The sequence below is a fragment of the Cercospora beticola genome, chromosome 3, assembly GCF_033473495.1.
Source record: "Cercospora beticola chromosome 3, complete sequence".
NCBI lineage: Eukaryota > Fungi > Ascomycota > Dothideomycetes > Mycosphaerellales > Mycosphaerellaceae > Cercospora > Cercospora beticola.
The window spans coordinates 3,106,352-3,122,138 of NC_088937.1; the positions used below are offsets into that span (position 1 = coordinate 3,106,352).

The 15,787-nt window shown below is 54.1% G+C and overlaps 5 protein-coding genes across 5 annotated transcripts; all 5 read left to right on the forward strand.

Annotated features, from left to right (window-relative positions):
• Window positions 1-804: 804 nt before the first annotated feature.
• Window positions 805-4,311, forward strand: RHO25_005207 (uncharacterized protein; the record flags this gene model as incomplete). The annotated part of the gene is made up of 1 exon (XM_023596113.2): window positions 805-4,311. The coding sequence occupies one exon, from the start codon at window positions 805-807 to the stop codon at window positions 4,309-4,311; it is 3,507 nt and encodes a 1,168-aa protein (XP_023456788.2).
• Window positions 4,312-5,578: 1,267 nt separating this feature from the next.
• RHO25_005208 (uncharacterized protein) lies at window positions 5,579-6,142 on the forward strand (the record flags this gene model as incomplete). Its single annotated transcript, XM_023596114.2, has 1 exon — window positions 5,579-6,142. One exon carries the CDS (start codon window positions 5,579-5,581, stop codon window positions 6,140-6,142), a length of 564 nt encoding a protein of 187 aa, XP_023457537.1.
• A 605-nt stretch (window positions 6,143-6,747) lies between these two features.
• RHO25_005209 (uncharacterized protein) lies at window positions 6,748-9,901 on the forward strand (the record flags this gene model as incomplete). The annotated part of the gene is made up of 2 exons (XM_023596115.2): window positions 6,748-6,875; window positions 6,931-9,901. The coding sequence occupies 2 exons, from the start codon at window positions 6,748-6,750 to the stop codon at window positions 9,899-9,901; spliced, it is 3,099 nt and encodes a 1,032-aa protein (XP_023456785.1).
• Window positions 9,902-10,103: 202 nt separating this feature from the next.
• Window positions 10,104-12,398, forward strand: RHO25_005210 (uncharacterized protein; the record flags this gene model as incomplete). Its single annotated transcript, XM_023596116.2, has 1 exon — window positions 10,104-12,398. One exon carries the CDS (start codon window positions 10,104-10,106, stop codon window positions 12,396-12,398), a length of 2,295 nt encoding a protein of 764 aa, XP_023457539.1.
• Window positions 12,399-13,938: 1,540 nt separating this feature from the next.
• Window positions 13,939-15,426, forward strand: RHO25_005211 (uncharacterized protein; the record flags this gene model as incomplete). The annotated part of the gene is made up of 2 exons (XM_023596117.2): window positions 13,939-14,147; window positions 14,214-15,426. The coding sequence occupies 2 exons, from the start codon at window positions 13,939-13,941 to the stop codon at window positions 15,424-15,426; spliced, it is 1,422 nt and encodes a 473-aa protein (XP_023456792.1).
• Between the last annotated feature and the right edge of the window lie 361 nt (window positions 15,427-15,787).

Genomic DNA, 15,787 nt, shown 5'->3' on the forward strand with positions numbered 1-15,787 from the left:
CATACATTACAGGTATTTTTGCAGACTTCTAGAAGTGCACATCTTTGACGTTACCTGCCGCAGGTCATCTTTCGTTGGTCAGAGTGCAGTCTCTGCTTCTTGCATTGTTTTGGAGTTGGCCGTGTTCACGGCTTTTCCGAGCACCCAATCACCGTCGGCGTCGCTAAAGTAGTCCAGTATCAGACGGCTGGGTGTCAACCAGGACAAGCACCACATAATAACACAGCCCTTTTGATCGACTCGTCACGCCGCTCCAGTGTGCTGTCGTCGAACGATGGCAACGGCTTCTACTCGGGTCTCATTTTGATCGTTGCGGATGCGACGGCACGAATCGAGTCGCCTTCTTCCGGATACCCCCATCCACGAGAAACAACTCTTTGCCAACAACGACGACGAGCCGGCACATCTGCACGTCGCCTCGATAATTGCACCACAAAGGTACGTTTGAAACTCTCTCACACTGTACGTCACGTCTGCACGCGGTTTTTCGATCAGTGTGTACTGGCGTGGCGGCCTTGACTTTCGCGGAACATCCGCATCAGCATCAAATCACGAGGCAAGCGAAAAAAGAACACTGCATTGTTCCAGCGCCCACGGCGCCTTAATCATCATGGGGTCGTTCAATCTGCTCGTATACTATCCGAAGATCGACTTGTGATCGATATTGCAGATGGAAAGAAAACTGTGCTGCGAAATCGTTCCCTCAGATCGAGAAGCTTGGTCGCGACCTCAATAACTCATCGCACGACTTACAATACTCTGCATTTATGCACGAAAAGCTGACGACAGACAGGTCAACTAGACATGAGTCCAAGAACGCAAGATGCCTTGGGCCGGAAAGCTGGTCGCTTCGATCCATCAGAGCCCTTGCACATGACCACGAGGCATGCTGCAAAGAAAGGGCGCCCAAATGGAACGCCTTCCATCAACGGCTCAGCCGAAGATAACGACAGTCGCCGAGAATCTCTAGACGGCGTACGCCCTACGACTGCACAGAGTCTTGGCAGTCAATCTTCGCCCAAAGGAAGGCGCATCTCTGGCGAGTCGGCCAACAGTACTTCAGACGTCAATATGTCCTTCAGCTCCCATAGATCTGCGAACAAGAAGGTTTCTAGAGATTTCTCCGATCACTCGGAATCTCCCATCCAGCAAACTGGTCCGCAGACTTCCCAGTCGCCAAGCAGGAAACGGAAACGCACATATTCTACTCCTTCTATTCCACATGAAGCAGCAACAATCGCCAAGCCTGCGATCTTATTGCACGGAACGGACGAAGATCTGAACACTTACAAAGACGTGCTCGTGGTGGCGCCGCAAGAAGACCAAATGTCCGATCAAGAATCCGCAGGTAGCTCTAGCGGGCAAGATGCCGTCGGCTATTTGGCAGCGACACAGTCCACAGAGATCACGCCTGCCGCGACACCTCTTGATTCAGAGCCGGTGTCCCCTGTATCCGAGGAGACAAATCCGACCCCGAGGTACCCGGGCAAGCATTTAGACAGTATCATGCTTGATGCTGGAAACCCTGCCGAGGAAGAGGACATGGACGAAATGGATGAAGACGATGTGGCGAACGTTGGAGAGGACGGAGACGATCTAGCAGATGCAGAAGATGATGATGACCTTCCGACGACCGGTCCTCGACGTCGGATGACAGGGAGACGACGAGCAGATCATCACGAGATCGACATTGAGGCTACCATGCGACGGCAGGCGCAGCTCAAGTCTGCATACCGAGCCATAGCCCGTGCACTGAAACCTCTGTTAGCAGAGATCGCATCCAAGACGGTAGATGAACTGGAGGCTAATCCGGCGTTACATCAAGAAGTGAACGAGTACGAAGGCACAGAGGAGTATGAAGGGGTCAGGAAGCTCCTGGACGAGGCACTCGAACACCGCAAACGGCAACTCGACGCACAACTTGAGTACAACCGTAAACAAATATGGCAAAGGTTGCAGGGAGAGAGACACGCATGCAGCAAGACCCTTGAGTATGAGGTTGAGAATATGCGACAGAAACGCGTGGACGAAGGAGAGTACGAGCTACTGCAAATTGCGCGATACGTGCAGCTTGAGCAGAACCGAGAGCAGGAGGTTACCGATGACGAAGATGGGGATGTACTGCCCAGGCCTCAGCAGACAGGATACCGATTTGCAAGGACTGGTCCGCTCGACCCACGACACGAATCGAGAAGTCGGCTTGCGCTCGATACGGAGAAAGCAATCGCGGACATGCAACAACGTTTCGAAATGCATAAGATGCTACAAGACGCCATGCAGAACGAGGATTCTCAAGACACCGGAAGCTTCACCGTGATGGACAGCACTGCTCGAGAAGCTGCTCTTGCTAAGCGTGAGAGCATTCGAAACACCAACATTCTCGCAGACGCTGCCACCGAGGTCGATCGAATCTCGAACATTCCAGTCATTCCGAATGAAGAGGCTGTTGGTCTGCAGCTATTGGGTGACCTTGCCTCAAGACCGTCCGTGAGAGCAGCTGTCCCACATCCTGCAACCCCACGTCGACTGGACCAACCATTTGTGCCATTGCATGAGCAAAATCACATGCCACCACCAAGTGCTGTGCTAGGACCGCCGCCATTTGCGTTGCGCCATCAGCCGCCTCCGCAAATGTCTCCTGGCACGGTACAATTCATCGAACGTTCCATACCATACTCGCCTCGAAGATTTGCTAGTATGGATGGGCACTCCGAGAGGCCTCCATGGGAACCTTCACTCATGTCACCAACGTCGAGCAGCGAGAACCGTCTGAGTACGTTCCCTGCACTGGCTTCGCTACTGCAGTCTCCAAGCCTTAATCTGCCTGGAAGACGAGATTCAGTCCCACGTCAACATCACAGACACGCTCCTCACGAGTTCCAGCACCAACGCCATTCCTCTCATGATATGGCACAACACCAAATATTGACTCCTCGTGGATCCATTGGCGGCCTGCTGTCAGATCTAGATCGATCGGAGCCTTCTCTGCCTGGCGCACAAGGCAGGGAGGACGCTTCGTGGGACAAATACCACCGACCAATGAGCAGAGACGTCGAAGCACGGCCATTTCCGCGTATCGAACGCGCAGTTCATGAGTTTTCGAGAGCTGGTCCCCTGAGTATCGAACGTCTTGCACCGCCGCAGGAGGCAGAGCGGGTCGAGGAGACAAGGATCGAGACCCCTGCACACGAGATCGAGGCAAGACGAGTGAAGCGTGACGAGGTGTCCGAACCGAGACCAGAAGACGAAGTCGGTATCGAAGCTGACGCTGAGACGGAGCTGAAAGAAGAAGAAGAAGTACAAGGCGTCAAGTCCGCGTCTCCTGTGCTGGGTCGACAACCTGCCCTACGTGACAGATCCTCGGAACAACCCAGCAGCGAAGGAGCAATAGATCCGAGACTGCTGAAAGATGATGAGTCGAGAATGTCCAGGGCCTCTCGGGCATTGAGTGAAGATACTCAGCTCCGGAAGCCGCGATCAAGGGCGTCATCCCTAGGCCAATCAACGACGACTGATGTCAGCGGAAGTCAAGACGGTGATCGTGGTCTGCGTCGACAGACCAAAGACGGGCCTCTCCATCATGGCAAGACCAGCAAAGCGGAACGTAATGGCCTGTCGAGGAGAGCCCACAAAGAAACAAAACGAACGCAAAACAAGCGTGCAAGTAATACTATGCGAGCTGGGACCGAAGGCGGAAGTAAGATGTTTCGTTTCCGCCTCAACACGATGGAAAGCACTAAGACCAACCCTTTCTCTTCTCGGGCACCGACTGGCACACCTCACACATCTCAGCATACTGCGGAAACTCCATATGCGCCACTACCTTCATACGTTCAGCAGCCACCATCCTCGGGGTTCTCAGCACCATACGGGCCCAATCCGCCCCCTCAATATCAACCCGAGCCTTACTACCATCGTAATAGCTTGCCGGGTGCGGGCCCGCCTCCTCAGGGTCCCTGGTCACATCCCCATTACGGCCCAGGCTATCCCAACACACAAGTTCCACCGCCCTTAGGACCTCGGCCAGACAATTGGCCGGCTGGAGCCCCGCCTCCTCCTACTCCGTCGCAGGCCAGTGCACCACCCAACCCGCCACCATTTGGCTCGCAATATGGTGGACCTGCGATTGCACCTGCCACATCTGATTCACGCTATCCTTTTGGTACGGGCCCTCCCGGTGGCAATCACTTACCTGCTTTCGCTCAACAACAGAGAAATTCGGAAGGGGGAGGAGGCAGCAGACGACGAACTCAGAGTGACGCTCCTCGTCAAACGAAGTTCCACCATTATGCTGGGCCTCGAAATCGGTAGTCCCACCCGTGCTTAACGGAGTCATATCAACACTTACAACAAGAACACACGTAATGCATGGAGAGCAGGATAATGGACATTGTCATTGGGAAGGTATTTTCCTGCAAATGCTGTAATTATATTTAGGGAGTCACCAGACCATTGTAGAAGTAACTTGGCGCAAAGGTAATCACTGACGATTCTGTGTCCCCGTTTCTCATTGTGCGGGCAGTGTCGTTGTTGTTGGTGTTGGCTGACAGGCAAAAGCAAAGGGCCGTCTCCTCGGCAGCACCCTTCCGTCATCCTTCCCGGGACTCGGAGCTGCGAGCTTAAATACACGCGCGCCTAAAACGTACACTGCAATTCTGAAGAGGGACAGAGAGTCATTAGATTGGATGGATTGACCAAAGATACTGACGAAAAACGCCGTGGCGTTCGTCATCCGTTGGCAGGTGTGACAGCTGCAGTTGTGGCCCGTTTTCTTGGCCTGAAAAGTATTGAATTCCGCGCGCACATCCGAACGGAGTCGAGTCGAGAAGCCAAATATCGCTTAGCCCTAGCATCCCAGCGCGAGCGGTTGTATACTGCATCCACGGCGAGCAAAGTGCAATCGACGAGAGCAGGTGAATGATTGTGAGTGTCCGTAGTCACATGTGTTGATCGTGCTCTTGCTGCGACTTGTGCGCGCAGCAAGTGAGGTAGATGGCGCTGTGCAGAAGAAGAAGTGATGTGCACAGAACTATTCCCAGTCGCTGAAGCTAAGCCGAAACAGGCTGCACAAGCTCTGCCGCAATCTCCCAGAGCTCCACCCATCGAGACAACGCCAACACACAGTCCTCCCCTTGCACAACCTGTTTGTGATCGTCTCTTCTGCACACGACCACCTCGTGGACGACGTCGACAACGACAACGGCTCTGCCCTTACCGCGGGCGTCCTCTCTTTGAACCAGCGACGGCACTTCACTCATTCAGTGCCTCGCATCACATTCGTTTCACCTGAGCCGTCCAGTCGCTGCAGCAGGTACGTGCAACTGCGATACACCCTGCGCCCGGTATCACTGCGGTCGCAGCAAATCTCCGTCATGTCTGCGCGCAGGAGTCTGTGAGAACATGTGCAGCTTGTGGCTAACATGTGCCTGGCATACAGTCATTCTACCACCAATTCCAGCGAATACCAACGACCGGTTATCCATAATTTGCGTGCGACGACGAACTTTCTCGGTTCCACCGTTCGACGCTTCCAATCAGATACCGAATGCATCGGTTGTACAGACAGTACTCATAAAAGATGTTCGCTCACTTCGCGAACTTGGCACGAAGAACCGATGGAGCTCCACCGTTTGACCGTACCATGGTCACACTGCTGGTCGTGTTGCTGGTCCTCTTGATCGTTGCGCTCTTCCTGGTGGCTGGACTCCTCTATCTGCGCTACCGCCGCCGAGCGCGCAGGAATGCGGAACTGCCTCCTTACAGCGAGGATGACGAGAAGCGCATGTCGTCCATGTCGACGACTTCTTCGCATCGACGCGTTATGGTTCGACCTTCCGAATCAGTTCTCGTCTATTCAGAGAAACAGAGCTTGGCGGACAACTCGAGCAGCCCTCCTCCAAGTCCTCTTCCAGAGATCCACATCACCTTCCCCGAAGAGGTCGATGACTCTGGCAAGCGAACATCCGGTCGCGTGGTGGTGGTCCGTGTAGGAGACAACGGCATTGGCCTAGAGCCAGTCGAGGGCTTGCCTGCTTACTCGTCGGATGACAAGCGCTTTGAGTCGCTGGACCTCGACCGCATTGGAGGTCTGGTTGAAAAGGCGAGAAACGCCCCAGGCTACGACAAGTTTGAGAAGATCTAAGTGCCGAGCACGAAACAAGACTGAAGCTGATTCACGACGATATGACCACTCTTCAACTCGTACTCCAGACAACAGAGCATAGCTCTCACGACCCGCACGAGCATGAGTCTGCGACTTTGTTATTTGTTTCACGGCCGACAGAACATGGTCATGTATGAATGCAACCCGTACATGCATGACCAGACGTCGTGCTATTATCCGAGGCTGCACGCGATACTGTTTGAGGCAGATGTTTTCGCGCTGCCAGAAGTGAGAGGGCACTCAGAAAGGCATAGTTAATGTGTTACTGCTGGCAGCGCAGAGCTCGCCTCGACTCTCTTCTCGCGGTCCATTAAGCAGTGTAACACCGAGCGTGTTTCTTCCTGAATTTTCTGTATAGTAAACGGTGTAAAATATTCAGGTTTCATTTACACACAGACCGATCATCAATGTGCACAAAGTAGTCCCTGCGGAGACTACCAAAGTCTCCGCTTCAGCAGTAGCTCCCCACGCTTGACAAAGTCCTCTTTCCTAGTTATAATCCACGCGGTCTATGCACCACCACGTTTCTACTTTCTTGTACAATGCTTGTCTAATACTTCTCGTTTGTTTTTCGTAAACCAATCATGGACGGCGCGAAAGCCAAGGCGTCCAAAGAGGCGGCGACGCAGGACATCAAGGCGCAGAACAAAAAGCGCCAGCTCGAATTCCGAGCACAACATGGCCTGGTCGTCGCCTTTTTTCTGCTTATACTGTGCGTCTACTGAACGCGCATCATATCAAGGATGATGAAATTGATAGCAGCGCAGAATCTTCCACGCTCTGGGTATCTACCTCTTTCTCAATGGCTTCCTCCTTTCGCGACTCGTCTTGCAACACAGATCCGAATGCGCCCACCCCCCGATCAACCTGACCGGACACTCCAAAGACTTCACACCCGGGTCGCAAGAGCAAGGTTGTTGGCATCCCAAGTCGTTCGACAAGGCGGTGGTCATCATCGTGGACGCTCTGCGCTACGACTTCACAACGCCCTTCCAGCCCAAAGCGGGCGCTGAAACACCACAACACTTCCACGATGCGCTGCCCGTTCTGTACGAGACCTCGGTCAACGAGCCGCAAAATGCTTTTCTTAGACCCTTCATTGCAGATCCGCCCACGACAACCTTACAACGACTGAAGGGACTGACGACTGGTACGCTTCCAGTGCTGATTGATGCGGGATCGAACTTTGCAGGGACAGCCATTGATGAGGACAATATTGTGGAAATGCTGTACAAGGCGGGCAAGAAGGTGGTGCATCTCGGAGACGATACATGGCATTCGCTGTTTCCTGGCTACTTCGAGCCAAACTTGACGAAAGCCTACGATTCTTTTAATGTGTGGGATTTGCATACAGTGGACAACGGCGTCAATGAGCATATATTTCCTCTTTTGGACCCATCGATGTCTGGACGATGGGATGTCATTTTCGGGCATTATTTGGGCGTGGACCACGCTGGGCATCGATATGGACCGGATCATCCTGCTATGAACGATAAATTGAAGCAAATGGACGATGTCATTCGGCGTATTGTGGCAGCTCTCGACGATCAGACACTACTCGTAGTCATGGGAGACCATGGCATGGACGTCAAAGGCGATCATGGAGGAGAGTCTGATGACGAGGTTCAGGCTGCGCTCTGGATGTACTCAAAACGCGGTATCTTTGGCCGAAAGGATAAAGACTCGCTACTTCCGCCTCCGACCGCGAAGGAGAGGCCCGTGGCGCAGATTGATCTCGTGCCTACATTGTCCTTACTCCTGGGTCTACCAGTGCCATTCAATAACCTGGGACACCCCATCGAGGAGGCTTTTCACGGATCATCCACTCTACTGAAGCCCAACTACGACAATCTTGCGCAAGTAAGTCGTTTGACCGCAGCTCAAATTCACAAATATCAGGCCGAGTACGCGAAAGCTCGTGGTCTGGGAAACTCCACTTCGTCTACCACCGATCAATTCTGGAAGCTTGCGAATCAGTCATGGGGGTCTAAAGAGCGCACAGAAGCATGGGATGCGTTTCTTGCTTACCAGACCGAGAACTTGCGCATCTGTAAATCGCTATGGGCCAGATTCGACCTCACCAGCATGACCATGGGCATCATCGCCTTGATCGGCACCTTTCTGGTAGTTGTAATCTATGCGCAAGGCATCGTTCGCGGAGATCGAGCTGCCATGACTCCTCCTCTGTTTACTTGGGGAACTATAGGTGCTGTTGTTGGTGCGGCAGCTGGTGCAGCTGTGGGCTCTCTGACAACAGAGCACGGGGTCCAGTCGATTGCATTTGGAGCAGTGTTCGGAGGTGTTACGGCGACTCTGGCTATGTTCCGGCCAGCCCTGGAGCTGCTCCGGATCCCTAGGCCTACGACTTTCTGGGGTTGGCTCTGTACATTGTCGACTTTGATGCTGTGTGGTGGGTTCGCTGCTAATTCATTCATCATCTGGGAGGATGAACAGTTGCTCTTTCTCTTGACTACTTTCGCGGTCGCCATGCTCGGAAGCTCACTTGGTCAAGGCGATCCTGACGATAGGTGGCTGGGTGCCACTAACGCAGTATCTTTCTTGGTTGCAACACGTCTCAGCTCGTTTTCAAGATTGTGCCGCGAAGAACAGATGCCGTTCTGCCGATCGACATACTATGCTTCGGCCACCTCTTCCACGTCTTCAAAGTGGCAACTCGCAATACCTCTTTCCGTTGCGCTGATCCTGCCAAGTGCAATCACGCACTTTTACAAGCGCAGCGCCAACTATCATGGTTCAGCTGTGATTTGGATTGGAATCGCGTTGCGCCTGGGCCTGGTCATGGTGGCGGGTTTCTGGACGATTGATGCCGCGGACGATGGAGAATGGTTCCCGCAGTACTCCAGCAACTTCTTGAAGACAGTGCGTACATACATGGCGCAAAGTATTCTTGCGCTGACCTTCGCGGCCGGCTACGCGACCTACATATTCGCATCTCCGATGCTCATGGTCAAGCAAGAAGAACCGGATCGTGTCGTGGCTAAATCAGAATCTCTCAGCGAGTCGGATCCCACCAGCCCAGTCCTTACCACAGTTGGTACGAACGGTCCGGCTAAGAGGCCTAAGTTGATGATCTATGGCTACTCGAACACACACGGAACGCGATACTTTCTGCTACCAAGTGCGTGGATACTCACGCTGCTGCTCTTTCAAAAGCCGATGGGACAAGGTGCCCTGGCACTCTGCATGGTCCAGATTCTGAACGTGCTCGAGATCGTTGACGCCAATAATTTACGTCGCTCACCACTTGGACCGATCATATTCGCACTGCTGGGCAGCTTCCACTTCTTCAAGACAGGACATCAAGCGGCGCTGGTCACGATACAATGGGAGTCGGCTTTCATCCCACTCAAAACGATAGTCTACCCTTGGACTCCGCTTTTCGTCGTGCTCAACACTTTCGGGCCTCAGATACTCTGCGCCATTGCAGTGCCTGCGATAATGCTGTGGAAGGTGCCTCCTCGACACACTGGAGTTCTGGGTCGCGTTGCTGGAAGCATGGCCACCCACATCCTATTCTATGCAGCAATTGCAGTCGCGACAGTCATCGAGGCAGCTTGGCTCAGGCGGCATCTGATGTTGTACCGGGTCTTCATGCCGAGGATGCTGCTGTCCGTGATATCGCTGCTGCTCATTGAGACTGTAGCAGCACTCATTGCTCTCGTGGGCGTGAGGTGGAGTATAACTAGCGTAGGAGATGTATTTGGTTGGCCTGAGTAGGCAGCCAACAATGTATATAAACAAATAATCACATCAATGAAGACACCCTCTCATAAATATACTCCCAGCCTCTCTCCCGCACATGGGGTCTTGCATGTGAAGGCAACGTGGAACATAAGCTAGTGATCTTGGCATCAAGCATCAATGCCAACAACACCCCAAAGTCAATCTCCCCCCAACTCCAGACCCCAACAATGTTATCATGACCACTCAGCCACCCGATCCCAAGACTCTCGAATCCTGGGACGATGCTTTCCAATACCCTCTCCCAGTCGTCCGCAAACTGGAGCAACAGCTCCGCCGAAACATCGATGACAACCGCCAAAAGTTGCGCTCCCTCGTGGGAGCCAGCTATCGCGATTTACTGGGCACCGCGGAGCGAATCATCGATATGGACGAACAAATCCACAATGTGGAAACGCAAATGACGGATATTGGAAGGAGATGCAATACGAGGAATTTGGAGCTGATTCGCGCGAACCAGAAGCGTGTGAGGAGGGAGATGGGGAAGAGTGAGAGTGAGAGGTTACAAAAGGTTGCGCAGACGAAGGTTTTGCAGAATGCGATTAATGTGGCTTTGAGGGTTGTGAGGAATGGTGGGGATGCTTTGGTTGCTGCGAAGGTGCTTATTTTGGCAAGGCTGCTGTGTAAGAGTCTTGCGGAGGGGGAGGAGCCGCCGACTGTGTTGGACAGTTTGCAGAAGAAGCTGGGGAGTGCGAGGAAGAGGCTTTTGGGGTATATTGCAAGGGCGCTTTCGAGGATTGGTCTGGACAGGGAGGTTACGATTAATAGGCTGTGTGCGTATGCTTTGCTGTCGACTTCTGCTCCTCAGGATGTGCTGCGGTATTTTCTACAACTGAGGTTTGAGCAGTTGGAGACTATGGCTGAGGCGGCGACGGAAACGAGTATAACAGACATGTTGGCTTTGTACAGCCAGACTTTGTCGGATACGAAGGACCTCTTTCCACGACGTTTCGCCGAAGCTTTGTCGCAGGTCACGACGAATGCATTGGTTCGCGATCCCGATGTACGGGCGATCTACGAGCTGAGTCTGGATGTCTACGAACGCTGGATTACGGAGGATGTGAGGAACTTCCATCCTTGGGTTCGACACGATCAACTCCAGGCTTCGAGCGTCAGTGCTGCTATTTCTTCTTGGGCCAGACAGGGACAAGAATGCCTATTGCAAACTCTCCGGACTGCTTTGGTAGATCAGGAGGACGTTCACAAGGTCCTGCAACTTCGACAGAAGGTGATCTCGAAGTATCTCGTGCTCAGCGCGCAACTGCGCCATGATAGCCAAGCGCAAGCCCTGAACGATATTCGCAAGGCGTTCCTCGACAGGTTGGAATCGCTCGTCAAGCAGGCGACCACGGTCGAAGACTTTGTGCCCAATGCCCAATCGGACGCGTCTGAGTCGAGTCCTGTGAGCATGTGGGCAGCCGCCACGACCGAAATGGACCCTAGCAAGGAGGTTATGCAATTCCGCAAAGATGTGCTCAATAGGCATCACGGGCGTACTAAACCCATGCATGGTTCAATAGCCGTTCTGGACGAATGGCTCTTGCGACTGCGCGGTTATGGTGAGGCCATTGCCGGGATGCGTGCAAGCAAGTGGGACGATGACTTGGATCTGGACCTGGACGATCTCATGGAAGACGAACCACTTCAGGTTATGCTCAGCACTCGAGACCCTCAAGAATTGGAACGAAAGCTACACGAAGCCACGAGCACGTCCCTGCAGAATATGTTCACGACAATCGAGAAGTCTTTCGAGTCAGATTCAGACCCGGCACTGCTCATCCGACTTCTGCGTGAAGTAGAAGATCGTCGCCGAGGCCTTGCAGACCTGGTCGAAGATGTGGAGTCCATCAAGCCAAGCAAGACTTTTATTGCTGCCTTACACCAGCGAATCGCAGCAACAACCATTGCAGATCATGTGGAAAGGTTTGCGACAAATTTGCGAAAGCCAGACTCCGTTGCCACGACACTATGGGATGGAACGCCTCCACTTCCGATTCAGCCTTCTCCAACAACATTCCGGCTTCTGAAGAATGTGCATGAACACATGTCGAACCTTGGCAAAGACCTCTGGAGCCCCGCCGCAGTCCAGGCTTTGAAAAAGTGTTTATCTGAAAGTCTGAGAAACAAGATCAATTTTTCCGAGATCGACCAGACCCTTGGGTCGCCCCTGACTAATGGGCATGCCGCTCCAGACCAGTCGGAAGGAGATGCGAATTCTGCGGGGAATGAAGACAAGACGGTGCCGAGGAACAAGTCCAACAATCGACTCGCACAGCATTTGTTTGATGTTCAGTATTTGCAGCGGGTTCTGTATACGGACACAGGGGACAAGGATCTGCTTGACGAAGTTGTAGAAGGGCTTAAAGTTCAGATACAGTTAGAGTTGGGAGCTCACGAGCGTCTGAAGAAGAGCGCCAATGAGTATTGGCGGCGAACGTATTTGCTGTTTGGGCTGCTCGCCTGCGGTGGATAGGCGGGTCGAGCGTGTGGATAGCAATCAGACATGAAGTCGCTAGCGTAGGTGACGCAACAAATACTCGTAGCCCGTCAGCGTCACACGTCAAATGTCCATATACCTTGTACAGAAGGAAAGTTCAGCGACAGCATGTCGTTTGCCGCCGTTAGTGTGGCACGTTGCTGCTATGTATATCTGTTCACACGCGCTGGGCTCGCGCCACCAACGACACGTGCAGATGGCGGTTGGGTCGAGGTGCAAATGCTCGGTGGTGACTCGACGCCAGGGCGGCGACGTTGGAAGCTGAAACTGACTAAGGCGCCAACAGTTGGCAGCCAAAATATTGGCTCGCCAAGCCTTGCTTCCAAATCATTGACAGAATGACAGAATTTCCATTTACCACGATGAGCATCTCCGGTTGCCATGTGCCATCGGTCGCGTGACGGAGCAAAAGTCTCGCAAAAGCCAGGGCAGGGCGTGGAGACGATGGGGTATTCTTCATGAAACACAGGTCAAACTTTGGCGTTGGAGGGTGAAGTGGGATCACCAGCAGCGGTGGAGAGGTTGATGTGAGCGAGCAGGCAAGCAAGCAACGGCGGAAGCACGGAGACGAGGGAGTGTCGCAATCAGAGCTGTGCAATGGATGGGGATTGGCTTGGTGGAGGGATCTACGATATTTTTCTATAACTAGCGCCTTCTCCCTGTGCGTCGCAGCGGCTGCCGTTTCAGAAATGATAGGCTACCGCTGGCTCGAGCGCCGCCGACTCGTGTTCGCTGGCGTGCCGAAGGCTTGCAGGGCTGGATTTGCTGGATGAATGCTGTGTTGGTGATGTGTTGATGGTGTTGTGTTGCAGTTGCAGTGATGTTGTCGTGAGAGCATGGAATGTAGAGTGGCGAGTATAGTGCAGCGGAGCGGTGCTGCATGCGAGCGGATGGGCGGAGCGCGGTGTGGTCGGCGTTATTGGAGGAGGCTGTCGTGCTGCGGGCCTTGAAGCAAAGCTGAGACGAGACCCTGCTGCGTTCGGTCGTTGCGAGAGGCGGCGGCCTGGGGCCCAGCGAGCGAATGGCCTCCGCCAGAAGCAGCAACGCCTGCCCGAAGAGGATCGCAGCTTCCGCGCTGTGCGTGCCACCCCTGTTGTGCCGCTCGTTGGTCAGAGTGCTGTCGTGTATCACCTATTACCGGCCTGTCTCAGCAGCCTGAGCGACCCATTCCCTCGTCCGCCCGCCCTCGTGTGAAGACTGCCCCAACACCGCCAGCACAACTCCTCCTCCACCACCGACGCGCCCGTCGCCGCCGTCGTCGATCCCGCCCGCTGCGCACCGAGAGCGCAAGAGAGCACCGTGCTGCGAACGCCAATAATACCACCCCTCCTCGGCGATTTCCCTCGCTCGCTCGCGGTTCGGTAGCGCTGCTGCAGAGCCGATCGCTGCTCCAGTTTACGCTGTATCGAGCGAACACCTGGACTCTGCGCCAGGCCTCACTCGACCCGCTGCGATTGGCGCCGGGCGACGGCCCTCTTCACCTCACTCTTTCCCACCCCTCCGCTCCTCCGCCACCATGTCGACCGCTGTAGCAGCTGCGCCGCCGACCACGCTGGCCCCCTCCGTCGAGCGCATGTCTCCACGTCAGTTCACAGCAATCGCTCCCTCCACACATCACGCTTCGGCCGCGAGCGGCGAGCCGGCAGCAAAGCGTGCCCGCAGCAATGGCGGCTCACCAGAAAGCGCATCACGGCCAGCTGATGCAAGCAAAAGCTCACCCAACGGGTGCGTCACGACTTCTACGTTGCATTGCGCAACGCCGGGACTCGATCAGCAGCTAATACCGCACAGACTTCGAAACGGCGCACCCCCAACGATCAAGGTGAAGAAGGAGCCCGGATCACCAGCGCTCGCGTCCTCGAGACCTCGACCGAAGCGACTCGATCTGTCGTCGAGCATGGCCGCGAACCGCGGGCCCCAAACCGCTCGACCTTCAGCGCCATTGACCTCTGGACAGTCAGCGGGCCTGCACATCCACGACGTCGGCCTCGCGTGTCTCTCGCCTGGATTCGCTACGCACGACCCGGCCCTACGCGAACAACTGCAGCGGAGCATGGACGTCCGCGACCAACAACGACAGATCATTGAGGCACGACAAAAGGGAGGGAAGTCAGGCAGCTCTGGTGAGCAGGATGGTCCACGCACTCAAGACACGACGCTCTTTGGTGTACAGACAGGAGCGAGAACGCCGGGCACTTCGAGACGAAAAGGACCGCCGCCAGGCCTTTCCATCGCAGCTCCCTCTGCCGCACAATTCGCTCATGATAGAGTGATACAATCTGCACCACTCCACCAGACTTTCACCGGCCTTCGTCCTGGCGAGTACCCTGCGAGCCGCCACGCACAGCATGGGCCCAGCGGATTGAGCCAAACAAGTCACATCCATCATGTACCTGCAACACAAACGAACAATCGATTGCCTCCCATATCCGATGTTTTTGCAAACGATCGATTTGAGGGTCCACGACAGCACAACAATTCTCCGGGACATTCTTCACATTCTAACATTCAACCCGCAATGCCATCGCCAGGGTTCCCACCTTCACATCGACAGCAATCACAACATCCACCGTTGAGCGCTCGTGAACGATTTCGATCTGCGGAGGAAGCTGTGCAAGGACTCTCAGGAGGACGTGATGAGCTTATGCCCAAGGTCGTTCATTATGGTGGCGTTCAACCGCCAACGCCACCCTCTCCTATGCCGAACAGTGGCCAGCATGCAACATCCGGTGCACAACGGCCTGGGCAACACGAGTATGGTGCTCGCCCAGACTTGTCCAGGACTCAATCAATGAACGGTCGAAGACGCGGACGCGACGAATTTGAGGCCGATAATGGTAGTCCCCCGTCCGCCTTCAATCGCTCTGAACCCAAACGGACCACATTTGCAACACGCGGGCACCCCGAAGACGATGATGACTGGAAGACGAACATGAGCAGCGCCGAGAGGCGAGCGGAATTTCTCCGCCTGTGCGAACGTGCCTGGGACTTATTCCATTCATGACGTGGGCCTATTGCCCAGCAGCGAATATTTTTACAAACCGGCATATTCTACAACCAAACAACCGGATTTCTATGACATGATTTGGATGTGGAGAAAAGAGGCAATACTTCGGCACACGGTGAATGTTTGAAGAAAATCTCCACGAAAGAATTGAAAGCATGTCACTCATGTGGGGTGAGTGATGTTTGACGAGGAAGAAAGAAGATCGATCGTTTCTATCAGCGAGAGCGTCTCCCGGGAAGGATGATGCGAGATGTCTTTTTTTGTTGTTCACCACCCACGCACGTTTGTTTGGTTTCTTGATCTTCTCTTATGTGTTCTTCTGGCTCGGCTTTTATCTTATTCCCCCAACTGACTACAT